General features: G+C 36.3%; 1 protein-coding gene across 6 annotated transcripts in view; it reads left to right on the top strand.

Annotated features, from left to right (window-relative positions):
- The window catches only part of MGMT (O-6-methylguanine-DNA methyltransferase), a 296,550-nt gene that overhangs the window by 252,572 nt on the left and 22,652 nt on the right, over window positions 1-21,326 (top strand). For 4 of the 6 annotated variants that reach the window (XM_070752470.1, XM_070752471.1, XM_070752469.1 and 1 more), the window contains one exon: window positions 2,051-3,293. In XM_070752470.1, the coding sequence (XP_070608571.1) occupies window positions 2,051-2,182 (132 nt within the window). In that variant the 3' untranslated portion in view covers window positions 2,183-3,293. Of the gene's footprint in view, window positions 1-2,050; window positions 3,294-21,326 lie in introns of those variants that run through there. The other 2 variants (XR_011559179.1, XR_011559178.1) reach the window with 2 other exon arrangements.

Genomic DNA, 21,326 nt, shown 5'->3' with positions numbered 1-21,326 from the left:
ACTTGAGTTTTTACCATCTTCACTAATTTAAAATCATCCATTGAAGTTGACCAACTTGAAGAATAACCCTTCCAACAAGTAATTTCACTAAAATTTCAGTGTCAGTACTCCATTATTATTCTATCTTTACTTTATCTAATATGAGAATTGCCAACTTCTATTTTGCCAAACTGATCAGCAAGTCATTTTATCCTCTAAGTGTTGGATCTAGCTAATAGTAGAGGTGTATTCAGCCGGTTCAGATCAGTTTGGGAGCACCAGTAGTAGCGACTGAAGGGTGGCCAGGCCCAGCCATCCTGGCACTATGCCATTCCATTTAAGCACATTTTGAAGCCATGTGCATGCATACTAACCATGTGCATGAGCACAGAGCATGTGCCGAAGGCTACACGCATGCTTGGAAGAGGTTCACATTTGCAAACTGATAGGGAAGTTGGGGACCAGTAGGGACATGGTGGCTTAGTGGCTAAGATGCTTAGTTTGTTGATCAGAAAGATCAACAGTATAGCAGTTTGAATCCCTAGCACCGCATAAAAGAGTGAGCTCCCATTACTTGTCTCAGCTTCTGCCAACCTAGCAGTTCGAAAGCATATAAAAATGCAAGTAGAAAAATAGGAACTACCTTTGGTGGGAAGGTAACAGCGTTCCCTGCACCTTTGGCATTTAGTCATGCTGACCACATGACCACAGTGACGTCTTCTGTCAGCACTGGCTCTTCGGCTTTGAAATAGATGAGTACAGAAATGTCCCCTTGAGTTGGGAATGACTAGCACAACCTTTACTTTAACTTTAGGAAAGGTAAGTAAATATAGTGGTACCTCTACTTACGAACTTCATTCCGTGACCAGGTTCTTAAGTAGAAAAATTTGTAAGAAGAAGCAATTTTTTCCATAGGCATCAATGTAAAAACAAATAATACATGTGATTGGGGAAACCACAGGGAGGGTGGAGGCCCTGTTTCCTCCCAGGAGATTCCTAGAGAGGCCCCACAGAGGCTTTTCCCCACCTTTTCCAGTTGCAGTTTCAGAGGCTCAGATTTGTAAGTGGAAAATGGTTCTTCAGAAGAGGCAAAAAAGTCTTGAACACCCGGTTCTTATCTAGAAAAGTTCATAGGTTGAGGCGTTTGTAGGAAGAGGTACAGTGGCTAATAGAATGTTTTCTAAATTTCTTTGCCATGCGCTTAATGCCTCCAAATAACTTTCAAAAGATAGAGAAGCTGGCTATGAAGTCAAGCCAGTTTGTGCTCCAAAGTGGTTATTCTGTGTAATTTTAATAGTAATATTCACAATATTTTTAATCAGTTATCAACACCAACTGGAAGTGAAATAATTTATGGATTCCCTTTTTCTTTTCAGATCCAAACCACTTTTCTAAACATGAAAGCTACATTGACTACTAAAACAATATTTCAACTAGGAAGAAAATTTAATAATGAGTTATACATTTTTGTCCAAAAATTATCAGTTTTCTCATTTGACTTCTTTAAGACTTTGGAGATGCAGTTTCATTTATATCTGATGATAATTTATCAATTAATTCTACCAAATCATTTTTGGTTTTGCTATATTTTATTCTTTAGATGGTTCCCCTATATCAGTTCAATGTGTTTTACGCTGAAGACTAACTAGAAAAGTTCAATTTTCTTCTTTGCAAATCTTCCTGTCTGTATTCTATAATATTTAGAAAATGGAACATGACGATATGCCAAAAGGAGAGACCAGGACAAAGAATAATCAGGTCATAGGTATAGATAGATGCATATATCAGCATTCTGTCATTGAATGCTTTTTTTTTGTTCCACTGAAATCTCTCTCTCCATCTCTCTCTCTCTCTCTCCCACCCTCCCTCTCTCTCTCTCTCTCACACACACACACACACACACACATACACAAACACAAACATACAAAGGCAAATTCTGTAGGGTAAGGCTGGTGTTAAGAAAGGGACAGGAATATTGACCACAAATGCCATTTCTAAGGGGGGGAATGGAGGGGAAGAATTTTTTTTTACAGAAGCCTTATTTTCTCTGTCTCAATGTTTTCCTTCAAAGGTCCCTATTATAATACCATGCCACCGAGTGATTTGCAGCAATGGACAGCCTGGCAACTACACGGGAGGAAGCCATCTGAAAGAGTGGCTTTTGTCACATGAGAAGCTTCAGAAGGAAAAGTTAACATATTGATGCAGTTCAGGTACAGCTGTTACAGAGTGAAACCAGCACATCACCAAAGATACTTCACTTATAACAAGCTTTCCAAGCACACAGTAGAATTCAGGGAAACGGTAAATATTTGAGTGACATATAAATATAATACAACATCCGAAGCGAAATGTGTGGTGGCACTACTATATTAAAAAAGCTGAATGTGTCCTAGGGGATACAGCTTGTATGCCCTTTCTTGTTTTTACATTTTGCAGCAGAATGAGTACAGCGGACTGAGCCTGTTGTGCATGTATTTTGTTCCCATCTCTGGTGCTGTTTTGTTCTATTTTTAATGTCCATTAAAGCAAGGATAAGGGAGTGGGAGGGACATGGCAAATGTTCGATGGAACTGCCCCTCTAAGGAAGCATCTGGCTCGCAGAGGGGACAACCGGGAATCTACTGCCTTTGCGTGCATTCGGAGAACAAAATTAAAGGCAGGAGCTTACACACAAACACACGCACAGGCACACACAGACACCTCCCTCTCCCACTGTTCCTGCCTGGATTTGTATTTGTCCAGATTGAAAAGCTTGTACCTCTGCCAGGCACGCTGCCCAAGATTCCCTTGTTTTCTTTGATGTTTGAACTGTTGAAATGATGTTTTCCGTAAACAGTTATTAATGAAACACACCCGAAGAGCCATTCAAAAGGAAACGGCTATTGAATTGCCTATTCACAGGTTGTTGTTGGGGTTTTTTTTAGATGCTTTAGGAGATGCGAATAAAAATACTTAGTCTCCCTTAGCAAGGCTGGATGTAGGCAGAAAAACAGATTTTGATTAGAAGTTTAACCACATGATTTTAATACAATTATGCAACCTAGTTAAAGATAACAGATACCTTTGGCTGCCATTTAGAAATATATTTCTGTCTCATTGTAATCCTTATACTTTTTTACTTAGTATTTGCTTGATTCCCTTTCTTATGTGGAAATGTGTCATATAATATGAGAAGAATCAAAAGCTACACATTACAGTAAACATATAAAGCCAACCAGAAAAAAAAAACCTCTGTGAGAATAAAATATTACAAACCACAAGAAACTGAAATTTTCACTACTGTATGGGATTCATAAATCATAACATGAAAATACCGATTTTTATGTTTTTATTACATTCTTGAGGGAAAGCGTACTGCTAACAAAAATTATTGTGTGGTGTTATTACATTAATGTAGTGTTATTCAGATGTTAGAATTATTTTACTAAAACCCGTTATGCATGTACACATTGTCTGTATATATAAATAAAATACTGTATATAATATCCTGAGAAAATGAACTATACCCTATTGTACAATATAAAGCTGTATTTTATCAAGAGTTTCTGGTGGCAATATAAACCATGAAAGCAAGACTCAAGTGGTTTGTGTGTGTCACCAAAAGCCCAAGATAAAAATATAACCTTATAATATGTACATAGAGAGTGTATTCTTTCTTGGGGGTGGAGTGGGAGAGTCATAATGTGTGAATATGTGCCAAAGAGAATCACAAATGCTGACTTCTATAAGCTTTCTTTTTTTCTTTTTTAAGGGCAGTTATGTGGGGGAGCAAATTTTTCAATTGCAATATTTCTTTCCTCTTCTCAAAAATGAGTAGGTCATGCTTTTTTCTTCTTCTGTGTATCCTGCCTTTTTCTTAAACAGTATGGTAACCAGAAACCAGAAAATATAAATATTGCTGTTTGGGGAAAAACAAAACCAAACTGCAGATGATTTGAAAACTGGTTTATCAGCCATGTTACAGTCCAGACCCTTGTTTTATCTGTCAGGCAAAAATCCTTGCCCTGAATTTCTTTGTGGTTTGCCTTGTCTTTGAGGTATCTCAAGGGAGTTCTATAAATGGGAATCCTGTGGAATATTTAGAACCTCTCTTGGTTGAAATGCCTTCTGTGTCAGGATTTGAAGAACTCAATCTAGTGTGACCTCTTTTTGCTTCTTCCGATACTAAAAGACCTAGCCAAGTTCATTCCTTTCCACTGAATTCATTTGGACATAATCAGTGCCTCATCCAGTTACAAAAATTTGTGTGCATCATTTTGGCTCTGTGTCTTGTACACATTGCCCTATTTATAGGATGCGTTTAAGAAAAACAGTAAGAAAAATTTAAAAGAAATAACTCAGGAAACTCACATTCAGTTAAGCATTCCGTAAAACATATTAGTGAGGGTTAGAGTTGAAGCATTTAAAAGAATGATAAAAATTCATTTGCATGTAGATAAAGATTTTGTTGGCTGACTAACAAATTTTCACGAGCTGGTATCTCAATATTTGTTTTGCTATTGTAGGCCAAGCCGTTTATCCTTTTGTCAGCATGTGTTCCAACAGAGGGCACTGTAGCACACAAGAATTTAGATTCATGTCTTCTACAATGTGTTTAGGAGAAACTCATTCACTACTTTTTTTTCCCTGCTGTTTAAGAATGAATTTGAAAATGAACAGCCAAGTTGAAATCTCCTAGCTGCTTTATTTGCAGTGCTTCAGACCGTCTGCCTCAGGAATTAGCTGTCTGATAGTATTACAAGCCTACTATCTTCATCTCACATATGTATTGTGAAAAAGACTACCGTTCCTGAGTAAGATGAAGAGCAGCTTTTCTTTGCTGTGATTTCAGAGATTGCTAATGATGGCCAGGCTACAACTTGGCATGACCACTAATGAAGGGGGAAGTGAGAGTAGAACCTCTGGGGATTTTTCATAGAAAGGGAAGAATCCACTTGCTGTTCATGTGTGCTTTTAGCATTCTTTCCATGTGCTGAAAGTGCTTGTGCCTCTCTATGATGTCTTAATAAGTGTGCAATATCTTTAATGTGGCATGACTTAGCGCTTGCCGTACTGAAACGTTTAGCCCAACTTAATTGAAGAACAGTTTGGGGGAAAAAAGTATTTCAGACACTTTTGTAATTTTTGTAATTAGCTACCTGCATGCACAGTTGTGTTATGGTATATTATACTAGAGTATATTATATTACATCATAATAATAGTCTGTATTATATTGTGTTGTTATTATTATATTATTATGTTTATATTATATTAATTCAGAAGTGTAATAGACAACATGCAAAGCTATTATTTGGTCCAGTCCTACCTCTCTGCTTTGCCGGTTTAAAAGCCATTTTCTGTCCTCCGCCTCTGAGGGTTTTCTCTCTCCTGTCGTAAGTCTTGATATATATTCTGAGCTTTCCACCATAGAATGCAGCAACAGCAGCTTGGTTCAAATAGGCATTGTGTGTGATGTGACTCCTACCACAATTCCAAGAAAAAAAAGAAACAAACAAAACAGGAAAATGCAATTTGCTTGCAAATCACCTTCAGCCCAACCAACTTAGAAGGCCAGCATTGCAACATTTATGAAAACACCATTCAAAGTTTCTTTTTAAAAAAATCCAAAATACTGTTTAAAAACATAAATAAATTTAAAAAACCTCTGGGAATAAGAAAGAAAACTGTGGTTCTCCCCCCTCCCCCTGGAAAAGGGTTCCCCTGCCCTATCAAGTTTCCTTCCATTCAGTCAAGCTTTGAACTGCTGACACTGAGACAGTGCAGCCAGGCACGACAGCTGGCTCGGCAGCATCTAATACCAACACATGCTGGTTTAGTCCATTTCCAGAGACTAAGATAATGAAAGATTCAGAAATAATATTTGTTTTGGTAGAACTACATTTATAATGAAAGAGATGCCCTTGACCATGGAACAAGCTGAATTTTGCAATGGGTTATTTCCCCCCTCCCACTATTCAGCTTGTATTTTTAATGTAGACAACACAAAATTCAATGCAAAGGGGAAAAATATTTTTCTGAATCCAGTCAATCTCTGTCAAATTTACAACACCTTGTAAAGGCACAAGTCTCACAAAATGATCCACTTGTAAGGCTTTTTTATATCTACCGTACAAGGTTGAGGGGGGGAGTTGATAATAGCTGTAATTTACAATAGCAACCTAAAATAAAAGAAATCAGCAGTTCAGAGTTTATAAAATCCTCAAAACTAGCAATGGTTACAACTTTCAAGTCATTCTTTAAAAGCACTTGATCATTTCTATTGAGCTATATAATGGTAAAAAATAATTTCACCAAAAATAATAATATAAAAATATTTTAAGATGAGAAATTGCAAAAACACATTTTCCTTCCAATCAGAATTTTTGTTTCCTGTTAATTATGCAGAATGCAATGAAATCCAATAAAAAATGGTGAGGAATCTTATATATAAAGATTATACCTAATTCATAGAAATAATATGTGCAATCTTTCCTCACATTAGCTTAATATTGCAATTTCCTATTTAAGGAGAATATTAATTCAGAACTACAAGAACATTATTACTGTCAGTATGATAAAATTATGGGCATAGTAAAAGCTGAAGGCTAAATTAAAGCTATTCCCATAAATATAATGGATCAATACTGTTCTAAAATAATATTTTTATAGATACTAAATTATTGTGATATTAGAACCAAATGTAATTTGTATTTTCATTTTCAATATCTATTCCTTTTTTTAACTTTCCACATACATTCTGTGAAAGGTTTAACTTATGAGCTCATTTCCCCCCTTTCCTAAAAAGAACAAAATCTATTAAAAAGATATTGCTTAAAAACTCACTTAATAGGAGAGTCACACGATTGATATATTATTTCATGAATAATTGCACATAAGGATCATACAGTAAAGTACAATCTCTTGAATTATTAGTCAGTTGCATTTCCTGTTATATTTTTAGTAAATAGAAATTTTACTTTAAGAGTTTAGCTTGAACCACCCTTCCTCTTCCACCTATTACAATAGTAATCTATGTTTCCTTTTCTTCTTTTATACTTAATTGCAACTAGTTTCAAATCCTGGAAAAATATTACTGGGATAACTTTCTATTGTTTCTGTTAATTAATACATGAGCTGGATGCATAAATGCATCCATTTGATACACAGATTGCATTTGTAAAAAGACTATGTTATTTTTGTTCCAAATATCTTACATTAATATAAGAAATAAATATATTGAATATAGCACATAGGAAAAGTAAGATTTCTCAGTTTTAAGAGATGTGGCTGCTATTCTTATTTATACCACAAGAAAAGGCCCAAAACGTAAACCACTCAATCTTCATAATGGTCTTATGTCTATCAAGAAACTTCTGTTCCTTCATATTTCTCCTCCTCTTTATTCTCCTGAACGAATACATCTTACATCTTAAGTGTTTTAATTTTTGTCTGCTATTTTGCAGGTTCTAATGCTATTCTGACATCACAGCCCTTCTTGTGGAAGGCTTTTGATGTAAAAGTTAGAATTTGAGTGGTTGAAGTTAACATCAATTTTTTTTTCTATCAGCTTTTATCAGACAGTAAGATTTAAAACAAGGCCTGTGCTGAATGCTGATCCAGACCAGCCTTTTGTCTGTGTGAAGTTATGAGTAGGTGGCAGTTAAAAGCTAGAGGCCAAGGGCTGGAGAAACTGCAGGTACCAAAATGTCTTTAAGTAATGAAGGGCAGTAGTCCAAAGTCTTCTGGACGAACTGGCACCAGATGCAGACAGATGGAAAAGGTCTGGGCTCCATCACCTTCAAATCAGCCCGACAAAGATCTATATTAGAGCAGGAAACGGGATAAGAACCTTCAAAATAGTAGCTGGGTGGTAGGGTGAAAATTGACAAGAGCACCATATTACTGACAGCGCTTTTGATTTATGAAAGGATGTTATTAGCAAGGTTTTAAAGATTGCTTTAAAAAAAATCTAATTGAAGAGATTTAAAAATCAAAATCTTCACCCACATTTCTGAGCAAATTATTAATCAATGTTTTAACTTTAAATAACATTAATTTTTTTTTTGTTTAAATGCTATTTAGTTGCTTCCTTAGTTGGTACTTGATAAAAAAACCAGTTGTTGATAATATACGGCACATGGTTTATATCACATTACAATATGCCCCTTCTAAAAATGAAAAGCAGCAACCCAAGTCATGCTGATCTTTCACTGCGAGTATGTGAGCTATTACAAGCTAGATACACTTTTAACAACTGACAACAGTCGCTGCCATTGTTACATATCACAGTGAGGCTACTCACCTCCATAGTGTCTTCTATCAAAGTTGATTACACTGAGACCAGCATCACAGTGGCTTCCTGGGGCCTTCTTGACCACCGGGCAGAGAAAACAGTAAATATGTTTCCACTATTGAGTCCTTTTGCTACACTGCTCTACCAGAGTGGGATCGTCCAAATCTTGAGCTTCTGTGCGGACCTTTATAGATTCTATGGAACAAATGGGAAGAGTGAAAGACCTCAAACATCTTCCATTCCCAACTCAGCATTGTTTTCCCCTCTTACTTTCTACATCGCCAAGAAGGAGGCAGCTAGCTCCCTTGTCATATGCCATCACACAAACCATGGCTCACTGTTTGCCCCTATTCAGTCGGAGACACCACGGCAAGAGGACACGGTGAATATACAGAACAAGACTTTATTGAATACACTGACAGAACTCAGCCATCCTAAACTGACAGTTCCTTATATAGTAACCAAATGACACACAACCTGAGCTAACAACCAATCGATCCCTGGAGTTCTCCCGCTCGAGCTTCAGCCAATCAGCAAGCAGTGGGGACGTAACCCCCAAACCTGTTCAGCAGCACAATGTGATTTCAGTGGGTCCCTTGCTCTTCCCTTTCCATGATATGGGTGACAAACATAGGATGCTACCTTGGTGGCTAAGCAGGCCTCTTGGAGATGTGCACATCCCCAAGAGGCCTGATTAACCACCAAGGTAGCATCTTTTGTTTATCTACTTAAAGTAAGCCTGATTGAATTATGTGGGAATTAGTAATGACAATTGGTATTACAGGGCATAGTTGTACCAATGTGTCTCAGATCCCTTTGTTGTGGGACTCCTCTGGAGTTAACTTACATGAGAGCATGTTTGCAAAGGCAGGCAGGCAAGAAGAAGATGGATGCTTAGGTGGCTTGAGTCAGGCATTCACAATGGATAAAAAGTGTGCTAGCAACACCTATCCAAAATATATACCCCTCAGTTGAGGCATATTTTACATTTAGTCAATGTGAATATTTTTTCTGTTATGGATCATTGACTACAAACTTCTATAATTGCATATGGTATAGAAAAGGGTGAAATCAGAAAGAATGAAAACAGTTTCCATACTGCTAGTATTTCTACTTGTGACACAAGTTTTAAGAAATTAAAATTAAATTTGATTTATTCCTATTTACAAACAACATTCCATCACATAAAATATCTGAACGGAATTTTTCAAAGAAGATCATGCAAATAGAAGCCAAGCACTGAAGTTCTTACATCATTGGAACCAACATATGTTTTAAAAGCTGCAACAATAACAAAACTAATCAGAGAAATAGGCTAAATGGAGAACATGATCTCTGTTTACAAGTAACATCAATGATTCAAAATACTGAACTTTATTCAAGGAAAAAGAATTACATCACTGAACATTGCTTTCTTTGGTTAACACATTTACCTTCTAGATATTGTGACATTTAAGTTTTGGGGGTTTTTACCCTGTGTTGAATATGCTTATCTTGCACTTAGAATAAACAGTGTGGGGTTTTTTTTAACAAAAACTACCAATTTTGCATTATTCAAGCTTTGGTTCTTGATCTGGGGATCTAGAGTTTTATGTTGTTGTTGTTGTTGTTATTATTATTATTATTATTATTATTATTATTTGTCTTTTCAACTGTAGCAGATTCCACTGCCTAAAAAAGTTTAAAAACTCTGCTATTAAAACAGTCAAGGGTCAGCACTTGGCCTTTGTGACATTCTTGGGGCTAAATTAGAGCATTGCCCATGATGCCATCATTTTATCAGAGGACTGGAGCCAAAGTCCTTTACTTTAATATGTTTCTTAAAAAGAATTTTTAAGTAGCTTTATAAGTTCCATAAATTACATGCGTACACATAGGTGTGTAGATATAACACAACTCTAAAGAAAGAGGGCTTCTTAAGTTTAATATTTTGTTCTTTGAAATGTCCCATCTTTAAATGGAAAATAAAAATCAGCTTGAGTTTTTGGAATAGGTCAGCCTCCCAAGTAGACCACACAGAAAACATGTCAAGATAAACAAATTGACTTTAAGGCTTCTTTAATAAAATCTTGCAAGTCTGAAATTACAAATCATGTGCCATCTCTTTATACCACCTAAGTTAAGGTAGATACTCTTATAAGGTTTTTTCACTGCTCATTACCCAGTTTTGGACTTCTCCCCCTTTTATCTGATGGTTTCCTAGGCAGCATCTCTTCTCCTATCTTCCAAGTCATTCTCACATTGCATTATAAGGTGGCCTCTTTAACTAATAAATATGATAAACAAGATAGTCCTCTTCCCATACTTGAAGGGCTGTCACAGTGAAAAGGAAGTTGATATATACTCCATAGCATCTGAAAGCAGGCAAGAAAATGGGTAGAAGCATGTTAGAGGGAAATTCAACATGGGAAAAAGATGAATTCTTGAGAGAACAATCAATGGAATAGTTTGCCACCTGAAGTTGTGGGTGTTCCATCACTGTGAGTTTTCAAGAAAAGATTGGACAACCATTCGTCCAGGCTGGCATAATGACTCTTGCTTTGGACTAGAAGACCTGCAATGTCTTTTACAGCCCTCTGACAGTGGTGGGATTCAATTTTTTTTACTACTGGTTATGTGGGCAGGGTTTGGTGGGCATGGTGGCAGGGGATAGGATACTGTAAAATCTCCATTCCAACCCAACTCCAGGAGAAGGTTTTTGCAAAATCCCCATTTGCTCCCGATCAAATTTATTTTGATCAGTGGGTGGGGCCAGTCAGAGGTGGTATTTACTGATTCTCTGAATTACTTAAAATTTTCACCACCGGTTCTACAAACTACTCAAAATTTTCAATACCAGTTCTCCAGAACTACTCAGAACCTTCTGAAATCCAACTCTGCCCTCTGATACTATTATTCTAATAATAGATTCTAATAATAATTTAGTAAGAAATTATATGAGTGCTTTTACCTTACATTTTCAAATCCTCAGTGCAAAGATTAGACTGAAAAAATGGGTCCTAGCCTATTGTGGAACATCCAAGATTGGGTGCTGGAGGCCATATGCTGTCCATATGTCATGAGTTAAACATGCTTGTTTTAGAGGGCATCCAGTTATAAAAACCTGAGAGCTCTTATTTTAGCCTCAGATAACAAAATATTTTGGGCTTTGTATGTGGTGATAGTTGGTCTTATTAAACACTTACCCAACTGAGAAATTCACAATAGAAAATACTTATAACGCATCATCATGGAAACATGTATTTCTTTTGTGCATTTCTACATGACACCTACACCAGTTCAAAAGCAGCCTTAACCTACGTATGTGGCGATATTGTCTGTGTTTGAAAACTGGACCAATTTATATCTGGCTCAGATGCAGTAATTTCAAGCCACAATAAAACTAGCTTTTTCTTTTAAAAACTGTGGCTCAGTTGAGCTTGAGGGCAATCCATTTTTCCTCATTTGCAGAAACAACTGCTTCATACTTCCTGGATTTAGCTGCCCTAGCCAGGTCTATCAAGGGGAAAGGTGACTTGACAGCTTTGCAGTTCTACTTCACTGGAACTGTTTGGATTGGTATTTTATTATTTCATTTATTTTAGCATACAGCCAAATGGACATAGTACAATATACAAAAATGTGGGAAGACGAAAGTCAAGGCAAATCATTTTATTTCTCTTCGCATGGAGGAGGTGAGAGATTTTTTAAAAAAAAATATTGTAGGATTTGCAGCAACTTGGAGACACTATAGTGATTGCTATTCCTTGTTTTCAAAGTTGTGGTGTTAATGGAAGAGAAGACAATTGATTTTAGCAATGGGAAAGGAACTCTGGATTGTAGTAATATATGCATTCTAATTATTTGCTCTCAATAAAATAAAAGGAGGAAGATATGTTGGATACCTTGGCTTGTTTATAAAATGATAAAGGCAGGAAATAATATAAATACGTACATACTTGGAAGCCTCCCACAGTTCTTCAGGAATTGGGCAGCACATAAATAAAATAAAATAAATAAATACACAAACACACACATACAGTGAAGGGCTACCAAAATTTTTACTACCACACTGTGGTCGTGGCTTATGCAGGACACCCTGCATTTTCTTTCAACATCTTTCAGTGCAAATTGGGTGCTCTGGGGTGGAGCTCCATTTTCACTACCCCACTGCCTGGGCAGTAGCCCACCCCTGCATGCATGCATGCATGCATGCATGCATACATACATACATACATACATACATACATACATACATACATGCTTGTCATGAGATAGTGCCAGTGTCCAATATATAACATTCTTTATTTCTACAGAGGAGTGAGACAGGTTTTTTAAACTCTACACAAATAAAAAAATTGATCTTGCACCTATTATCTTTTTGCACCCGGCATTGTAGCCATAGAAGAATTTTTAAATAAATTATCACTATCAATCTAGGAATTAAAGAGAAAATTGAATTTTAAATCAAAATTCAAATCCATCAAAATCCATAATTTTACAGTGTAAAATTAATCAATGTCAGATGCATAGGAAAAATTACATTCAAAGTGAGTAGCCAGATACATTTTTAAAAAGGGTTCAGTATATTCAAAGTTTACTTTAAAAGAATATTAATTGTTTGTTAGGAATATAAATACTATAATTCTGTTTGTTTCTGTTTGGCTGACTTACCAGTAAGTCACTTTATCAGTAAAAAATAAAGTGCCGCTCCTATTTATTAACTTTAGGATAATCTTGTCAAATATGAGCACAATATTTCCATAATAGAAAATACATTCTAATTCATAGTCCTAAAAACTCATTTTATCTGTTAGCAGATCTAGATGATTAGAGAGAACAGGACACGATGGGGTTTGGGGTGGGGGAAGGGGAAGCATCAACCAGTTTGGAGATTTACAGAAGCAATAATTGAAAAAAAAGAAAAGATGAAGAACCCTAAATCCAGTCTGACAAACATATGTTGAGGTCTCTTCAAACAAAATGTGTGGGTATGAAGAAGGATAAGATATCACTGGGTGGAACAAAAATATATCTAAATTATATTTCAGATTAATTAACCTTATGTTAATATCTTATAACATTAGTCTTATTACATGACTTTGAATATGATTCCATTTGGTTTTTCTTTTCATTAATCTTCATAATTATTGTTGAAGATACCAGCGAATGCAGTCTTTGTGTGGCTCCACATAGATTTCCATAATAGAGAGGCTGAGGTGGGATCGCGCTATGAGTTCCTAATGACAATGTTGCTGACATCAATGATGATACCCTTCTTATAAACTGTGGCATACTTTTCATTTAAAAATTAAGAAGCAAAATTCAATAACAATAAATTATACTACACAAATTAAAATATAATGTAATACAGTGTTCCCTCGATTTTTGCGGGGGATGCGTTCTGAGACCGCCCACAAAAGTCGAATTTCCGCGAAGTGAAGATGCAGAAGTAAATACACCATTTTTGGCTATGGACAGTATCACAAGCCTTCCCTTAACACTTTAAACCCCTAACTTACCATTTCCCATTCCCTTAACAACCATTTACTCACCATTATTACTGGTATTCACCATTGAATAAGACACTTAGTAATCCTGATATTTATAAACACAATTATTTATTAACAATAATTATTTTTTTGTTATTTATTTGCAAAAAATATTAGTTTGGGGATGATGTATGATGTCATTGGGCGGAAAAAACCCATGGTATAGAAAAAAAAGCAAAGTATTTTTTAATTAATATTTTTTGAAAAACCATGGTATAGGCTATTTGCAAAGTTCGAACCCGCAAAAATCGAGGGAACACTGTACTATGAAACAAAGATAACTTATAAAATAAGTCAACATTATAAGTCAAACATGTCTCAATGAAGAAATAGCACCAATAGACAAACTGCACGCACCAACTACAACTCAACAGGGTAAGATTTCAGCATTCAGGATGTCTTTAATGACAAATGTCTTTCTTAGCAGGCCATCTGTAGATTATCTTATAGATGAGCTGAATCATTTTGCGTAATTTAGTTAATTGTCAGTAGCATGAGTGTTTTGACCAGTTTGACAGAGATTTGATTTATGGGATCCTGCCTGTATCTAAAATAATTTTAAATAAGTTAAATTTTGACCTTCGAAGAAGGCGAACCAAACAATTTGCCATGTTTGTGGTACAAAATTCATCTTTTTCATTGCCTATGCAACAAAAAAATATTTCCTGACATAATATGCAAAAGAATAATATGTGGAACTTGAAACAATCATTTTGACTTTCTTGAATGTATGATGAAATACCACAGGAATGCAAATTCACTGCAAGGAACCGCTAGCTGGTGTATCATGTATTCAAGGCATCTTCCCAGTAGAAACTTGCAACTTGTGGGAGAATTAGAGGTATTTTTGGATGAAAGTGTGCAGTTTATTCTTTTCTGTGGAAAACACTGGGGAATAGTTTTATATTAAGACATAGCAAGGTAGAAACCTTGAAAAATTGAAGACATAAATGTGTAGACCATATCATCAATTCACAGGAACTCATAGTAAGGGTGGCTGAGATTCTTAATCGTGTTCAACTGACTCAAATGTGGAATAATTTTGTTCAGGTAACTGGAGAAATCTGAAACTACATTGGTAGCACAAATCAATAATTGGGCTGCAATAACTTAAGATATCATTATAAGTTACACAAATAAAAGTAGTAGGTATGTATTTGCTTGAATAAGTATATGAACAATATAATCAGACTGTTCATATAATGTGTCAGGAGAAGACAATATATTTGGTTGCCTGATACCTATGAGTGACAGTTGCGGTTGGATTTGCATATAAGAGAGATTTCTTACTTACAGTTGACCATGTAATGAAAATATAAGATAGTTGTCTCTATCTGTTTTTTTTCTTTTGAGAGTCATAGTCTGGAAGCTATATCAGATAAAACTAAAATAAAAGTGAGGAAAATAGAAAGGTTTTCGGAGACTGCAAATAGTCCAGAATGCAGCCACGAGAGCTGTCCTGGGTATGCCTTGGTATGCCCATATAACACCTTTGCTCCGCAAGCTGACTGACTTCCTATTAGTCTCCGGGCACAATTCAAGGTGTTGGTTATTACCTATAAAGCCCTACATGGCTCAGGGCCAGACTATTTACGCCGCCTCCTTCCACATACCTCCCAGAGACCAATAAGAACACACAGAGTTGGCCTCCTCCAGATCCCGTCAACAAAGCAATGCAGGTTGGCGGGACCATGGAGGAGAGCCTTCTCTAAGGAACCAACTACCCCCGATGTCCATACTGCTCCCACCCTACTGGCCTTCCATAAGGCCACAAAGACCTGGCTCTGTCAGCAGGTCTGGGGGGCCATGAATTAACAACTGACAGGGCCACACAATATGAATGTTATATATGTATGGGATATGACTGCTTTATATTAATGGGGCTTCTTTTAAATACAGGGTCTAACTTAATTTAGACTATATTTGACTTATTTTTTATTGCTTTGTATCTATTTCTATTTGTATCTTTGTATCTCTGGAACCAGCTCCCCCCAGATATCAGAGTTGCCCCCACCCTCCTTGCCTTTTGCAAGCTCCTTAAAACCCACCTCTGTCGTCAGGCATGGGGGAATTGAAATTTTTCCCTTCCCCCTAGGCTTATAGAATTTATACATGGTATGCTTGTTTGTATGATTGGTCTCTTAAATTGGGTTTTTTTAGATTATTTTTTAATATTAGATTTGTTACATTGTCTTCTTTATTGTTGTTAGCCGCCCCGAGTCTTCGGAGTGGGGCGGCATACAAATCTAATAAATAAATAAATAAATATTTGTATATTCTATTTATATTATTATTGTTAGCCACCCTGAGTCCTTCGGGATTAGGCAGCATAGAAGTCGAATTAATAAATAATAAATAGAAAGTCATCTACCAGTAACAGTTGGTAAATTGAGAAAAAGTGAGAAATATAGGTCTACTTTTGAAATATTTATTCCAGCAGAATATATTGTTACATGTGCACAAGAGGTGGGTTTCTCCCGATTCACACCGGTTTTATAGAACTGGTAGCAAAGCGAGGTAAATTAGAACCCATCTCTGATGTGTACGTGTAATAATTGATACAATTATCATGCAAATACAGATTTGCAATTAGACATAGGTTTGTAAATTCCAGAATCACCCTGAAAAGTTCCAACACTTTGGGAGTCTACCAATTGAAGAAATGATACGCTACAACATGAAATTTACTAGTTTGCTAGTAATAAAAGAACGTTACTGTTGATATTATTATCTTTGCACCCTATACTGTGTGCTGACAGCTTAATTATTTGGACTGTCCATAAACTAATAATGTACAGGAAGACAAAACTGGATATATTTCTCAGTATCAATGTAATGAAAATATATTTGTAAGAACTTAGCATAGTTTTTTGTGATGAAGGTGACAGTTCTCCTCTGACAGAAATTCCTATCACAGAAATTAAGTTTCAGCATTCTCTAATCATCTTATAGGCACCTGCATTTTCTGATGCTAGAATTGTGCATGATATCCTTTGTATAGTCGCTTGACTGATGGCTATAACTTCACCTGCCATTCTCTGCAATGATCTACTACCTAAATAGAGAGCACAGTTGTAGTAAAGCTGGAAGAGAGTCAATCTGCCTGAGGCTTCTCAAGGAATCCACAGACACTCAGATAGTCTTTCTATCCAAACAAAATGCCAGGGAGATTATTCATTTCTTTAAAGACCTTTCTAAATGTTTCTTTATATTTTTGTACTACTGTCATGTATATGAATATTATTATATCTAATGTTTTTTCTTATTTTTCTTTTTACTAGTATCATGTATATAAATATTATTATATCTTTACATACTTCCAATATGTACTTGACAAAACAAATAAATAACATAAAATAAATAAAATAATATTATTATTATTCTCAGGCAGCTGCATCTTTATGTTTTGGTTTAAAGTATTAGTTGTGAGATAATTTACTGTATTTTTAAAAAATTCCACAATATCTTTTCATACTGAATGTGCTTGGCTTGATGGAGAATTATTGAGAAATTTGTGGAAATGATGGAAAAAACCTGATTTATATAAATAATAAAATAACAACAGTAAATAAAACTGGGAATATATCTAGTAGATAGCATATAACTATAGTCCAATTAAAGATTACACTGATGTATACATTTGAAAGAAAGTCAGATATCAGGTTAATGAAAACAAGAAAAATATTAATAATGGGGCACCTGATAATTCTTTCTCATCTGCATAGGGGGTGTAGGAAGAAGTCAGCAATACTTCTCTAAAGTTTATATTACGATGAAGAATCTTTTTACATATATACTTGTACCAGAAAAACTTAATGGAAAAGTTGTATAATGGTTAACTTTGCATTTAGTATGAAGGGAGAAAGATCTTAGTGTCCCTTTAGTTATTAAGATTACTGAATGCTTTTGACCAATCACTGCCTTTTAGCATAACTTACAGTATATGATGTTTGGGCATCCAATGAGGGACAGCATGCATGAATTAAGATCAAGTACATCAATGAAGTTCAACTAAAGCTTATGGTTGTTGTTGTTGTTGTTATAATACAAACAAAAAAAGTGGCTTTACACTAAGTTAGTCCTGTGATCTATTTTAGTTCATTATTGTCTCCACAGAACTGCAGGAGTTTGCCAGGGTTTCAGAAAAAGAGTTTCTCGTCATTTCTATCTAATCCTCTAAGATGAAGACTCTTAAGAACATCTTAAAAATCTCAGGGAATTCAATTTGTCTTCCTACCATCCAAATACACACAATTGCAATCAGAATTGTACCTTGCTACTATTGCTGGTTTGGACTATTGGGACTTATGATTCAACACCCGGAGAGCACAATTCCTTAGCTATACAGACAATTTTTCTTCTGTGACTCAGGGCTAAATTTTTAATCAATAATATTCTACTGAGTCATCAGAGGTTTAAAAAAGAGCAAAAAGAAAACAAAGAAAATGATAGAGCTCAGTGGTATGGCATATTTCATGGAGAGACTCTGTTTGTAGCTCAATGTGAGACTATGCTCTTGTATCCAGGTGCTTCCTTAGCTCTGCTCCCTGCCACAGGAAAGTGGGACTCATTAGATTGATCTTCTTCCAGTGACAGATGGATTCAAATTAGTTTCAGAGGGAAGTGGGAATTATTCCTGATGGGCTTTTGGATGATCTCTAGGAGAGAAGGATGGGCATACTGCATCCATCTTGAATATTTAGTGGCTTTCATCAGCCATAGTATCCAATTGATTGCCTGGAGTGACAGTGTAATATCATGATTCCTGCCAGAAAAGTAGTGGCAGAAACTGGGGTGGAGTTTAAAAGGGACCACCCCATTTCACAGTGGTGAAATCCCTTTTTTTTTTACTAACAGTTCTGTGGGCATAGCTTGGTGGGCATGCTGTTCTTGGTGGGTAGAGCTTATGGGTGTGGCAGGGGAAAGATCCTGCAAAATCTCCATTCCCACCCTACTCTTGGGGGAAGGATATTGCAAAATCTCCTTTACCACCCCACTCTGCGGCCAGCCAGAGGTTGTATTTGCCAGTTCTCTGAACTACTCAAAATTTCTGTTACCGGCTCTTTGTTATGTAGCAATAAGTCAATTTAATTAGAACTTCAAATATGGATCTGATTTTTTGCACCTGACAGTTTCTCTCTTACCTGTGGGGCCATTACCAATTGATGTTGATTGAGAATGAGAGATTCCACACTCATCCCATTCTATATAGAGTTTGACAGGATTTTGTACTCTTTCCATTCCTATTTAATATCTACATGAAACCATTGAGATCATCCATCGCCTTGGAATGTGGCATCATCAGTATGCTGATTATACTCAACTGTATATTGGTGCTTTTGATATTCTGACTCAGTACCTGGAGTTTGTGGGAATTTGGATAGGGATGGGGATCCAGATTCTGGCAATCCTTGGGTTTTAGGATCTTCCGGACCTGGGATTTTACCATCTTGGATACTAAACAGATTGTGGCACTGCCAGAAACAGACCCACTGTACAATCTGTGGTTTCTTCTATATTCCCAATCCTTCTTGCGGGATGGGGGTAGTCACAACTACGAGGATGTTTGCAGGTGTGTTGTTATATCTATTGCTGAATCAGGAGGATCTGCGCACAGTTACTAATGCCCGAGTTACCTTCCAAATGAACTACTTAATGCTCTCTACATGAGATTCCCTTGAAAGTATTTGGAACCTTCAGTTGGTGCAAATGTGGTTATGTATGCCCCTGCATTGGTTGCCAATTGGTCTCCGGATGCAATTTAAAGAGTTGGTTATGACCTATAAAGCCCTACATGGCTTAGGACCAGGTTACTTACGGGACCATCTTCTGCCTCACGTATGCCAGGGGCCGGCCAGATCCCACAGAGTCAGCCTTCTCCGGGTCCCGTCGGCTAGAAATGTCGACTGGCGGGACCCAGGGGAAGAGCCTTCTTTATGGGAGCCCTGGCCCTCTGGAATCAGCTCCCTTCAGAGATTCACACTGTCCCTTCCCTCCTGGCCTTTTGCAAGGTCCTAAAAACTCACCTTTACTGGCAGGCCTGGGGCTGTTGAGCACTAACATCTTGCTCCGTCCAAAGATATGAATGTAGGACTAGGGTTGAATGAATATGAATGTCTGGTTTCAAATAATTTTGGGGTTTTATCACTAGTTTTATGTTTGGATTTCCCTTTGTTGTATTTTGTATCTTATTCCTATTTTTGTAAGCCTACAGAGCCTACAGAGCCTACAGAGAAGGGCAGCATAGAAATATAGATAAATAGGATAGAATAGAATAACATAACATAACATAACAAGCATAACATATTATTATTATTATTATTATTATTATTATTATTATTATTATTAATTAGATTTGTATGCTGCCCCTCTCCATAGACTCGGGGCGGCTCACAACAATAACAAAGATAATGTAAGAACAAATCTAATAATTTAAAAAACACTAAAAAACCCATTATTAAAAGCAAGCATACACACAAACATACCACATATAAACTGTATAGGCCCAGGGGAGATGTCTCAGTTCCCCCATGCCTGATGGCAGAGATGGGTCTTAAGAACTTTACGAAAGGCAATAACATAACAAAACAAAACAAAATAAAATGATATACATCATATTTCTGTTCCAGGAACAAGCCTTACATTCCAATTTGCTTCTGGATTCAATTTAAGGTGTTGGCTTTGACCTTTACAGACCTACAGTCTGTAAAGGAACATGGTATTGAGAGACTGCCTCTCCTGAATTACATCCACCATCGTGTTACCTCTCCCATCCACTATGGCGTACCGTGTTACAGCATCCAGGAGATAAACTATGCCTAAACACACACACACACACACACAAAAGACTTTCTTATCTAAAAAGTTTTCTTTAAAAATTCCTAAGTCATAAAACAAGTTGCAAGCCTCTTTAGTCCATATTTTAAGTATATTTAATCAAAAATGAAACATTGCGTCTTGTCTATGAGTTTGTATGTTTTAAGTTCTACAAACAACTCCAAGTTATACAGATGTGATAGAGAGGCTCTGTCTTACAGTTCATGTACTGAGATCTACATCTGACTACCAACAGATCCAGTCACATACAACTGTCAAGCAGCTATCAGATAGCAATGATTTTCTGCCACTAAGAACATGAACTGGATTTGAACCAGTGACCCCGTGCTGAAGACTTTGTTCCCCATTACCGGTTTCCTAAACCAGCTGTCCACTCACCTGCACAATTAGTGTTCCTTCTAAATAATTTACTGATATTTAAACAAGAGGATATAAGATTCCTCTTTAAGCAATTTTACATTAATTTTTAAAAAACATTTTAAAAGCCCTATGTGTATTAATTGATAAATGAATTAGCAATTTGATTTGATGTCTATTTGAAAATTATTCATTTTGAGCACATGTTCCTGCGATATGAGTTCAGATTTATACATTTCTATATTTCCCTGAGGTTCTGCTTTGCGGAAAATATCTGTTTGACCAGGACTGAAAGCTCGGGTGACTAAGAACACATTCATTTTAGAGATCTTAAAAATATTTCTGC

The sequence above is a fragment of the Erythrolamprus reginae genome, chromosome 5 (assembly GCF_031021105.1).
Source record: "Erythrolamprus reginae isolate rEryReg1 chromosome 5, rEryReg1.hap1, whole genome shotgun sequence".
NCBI lineage: Eukaryota > Metazoa > Chordata > Lepidosauria > Squamata > Dipsadidae > Erythrolamprus > Erythrolamprus reginae.
Note: the sequence above shows the minus strand (reverse complement) of the source record. Positions and strands in the feature narration are given on the sequence as shown.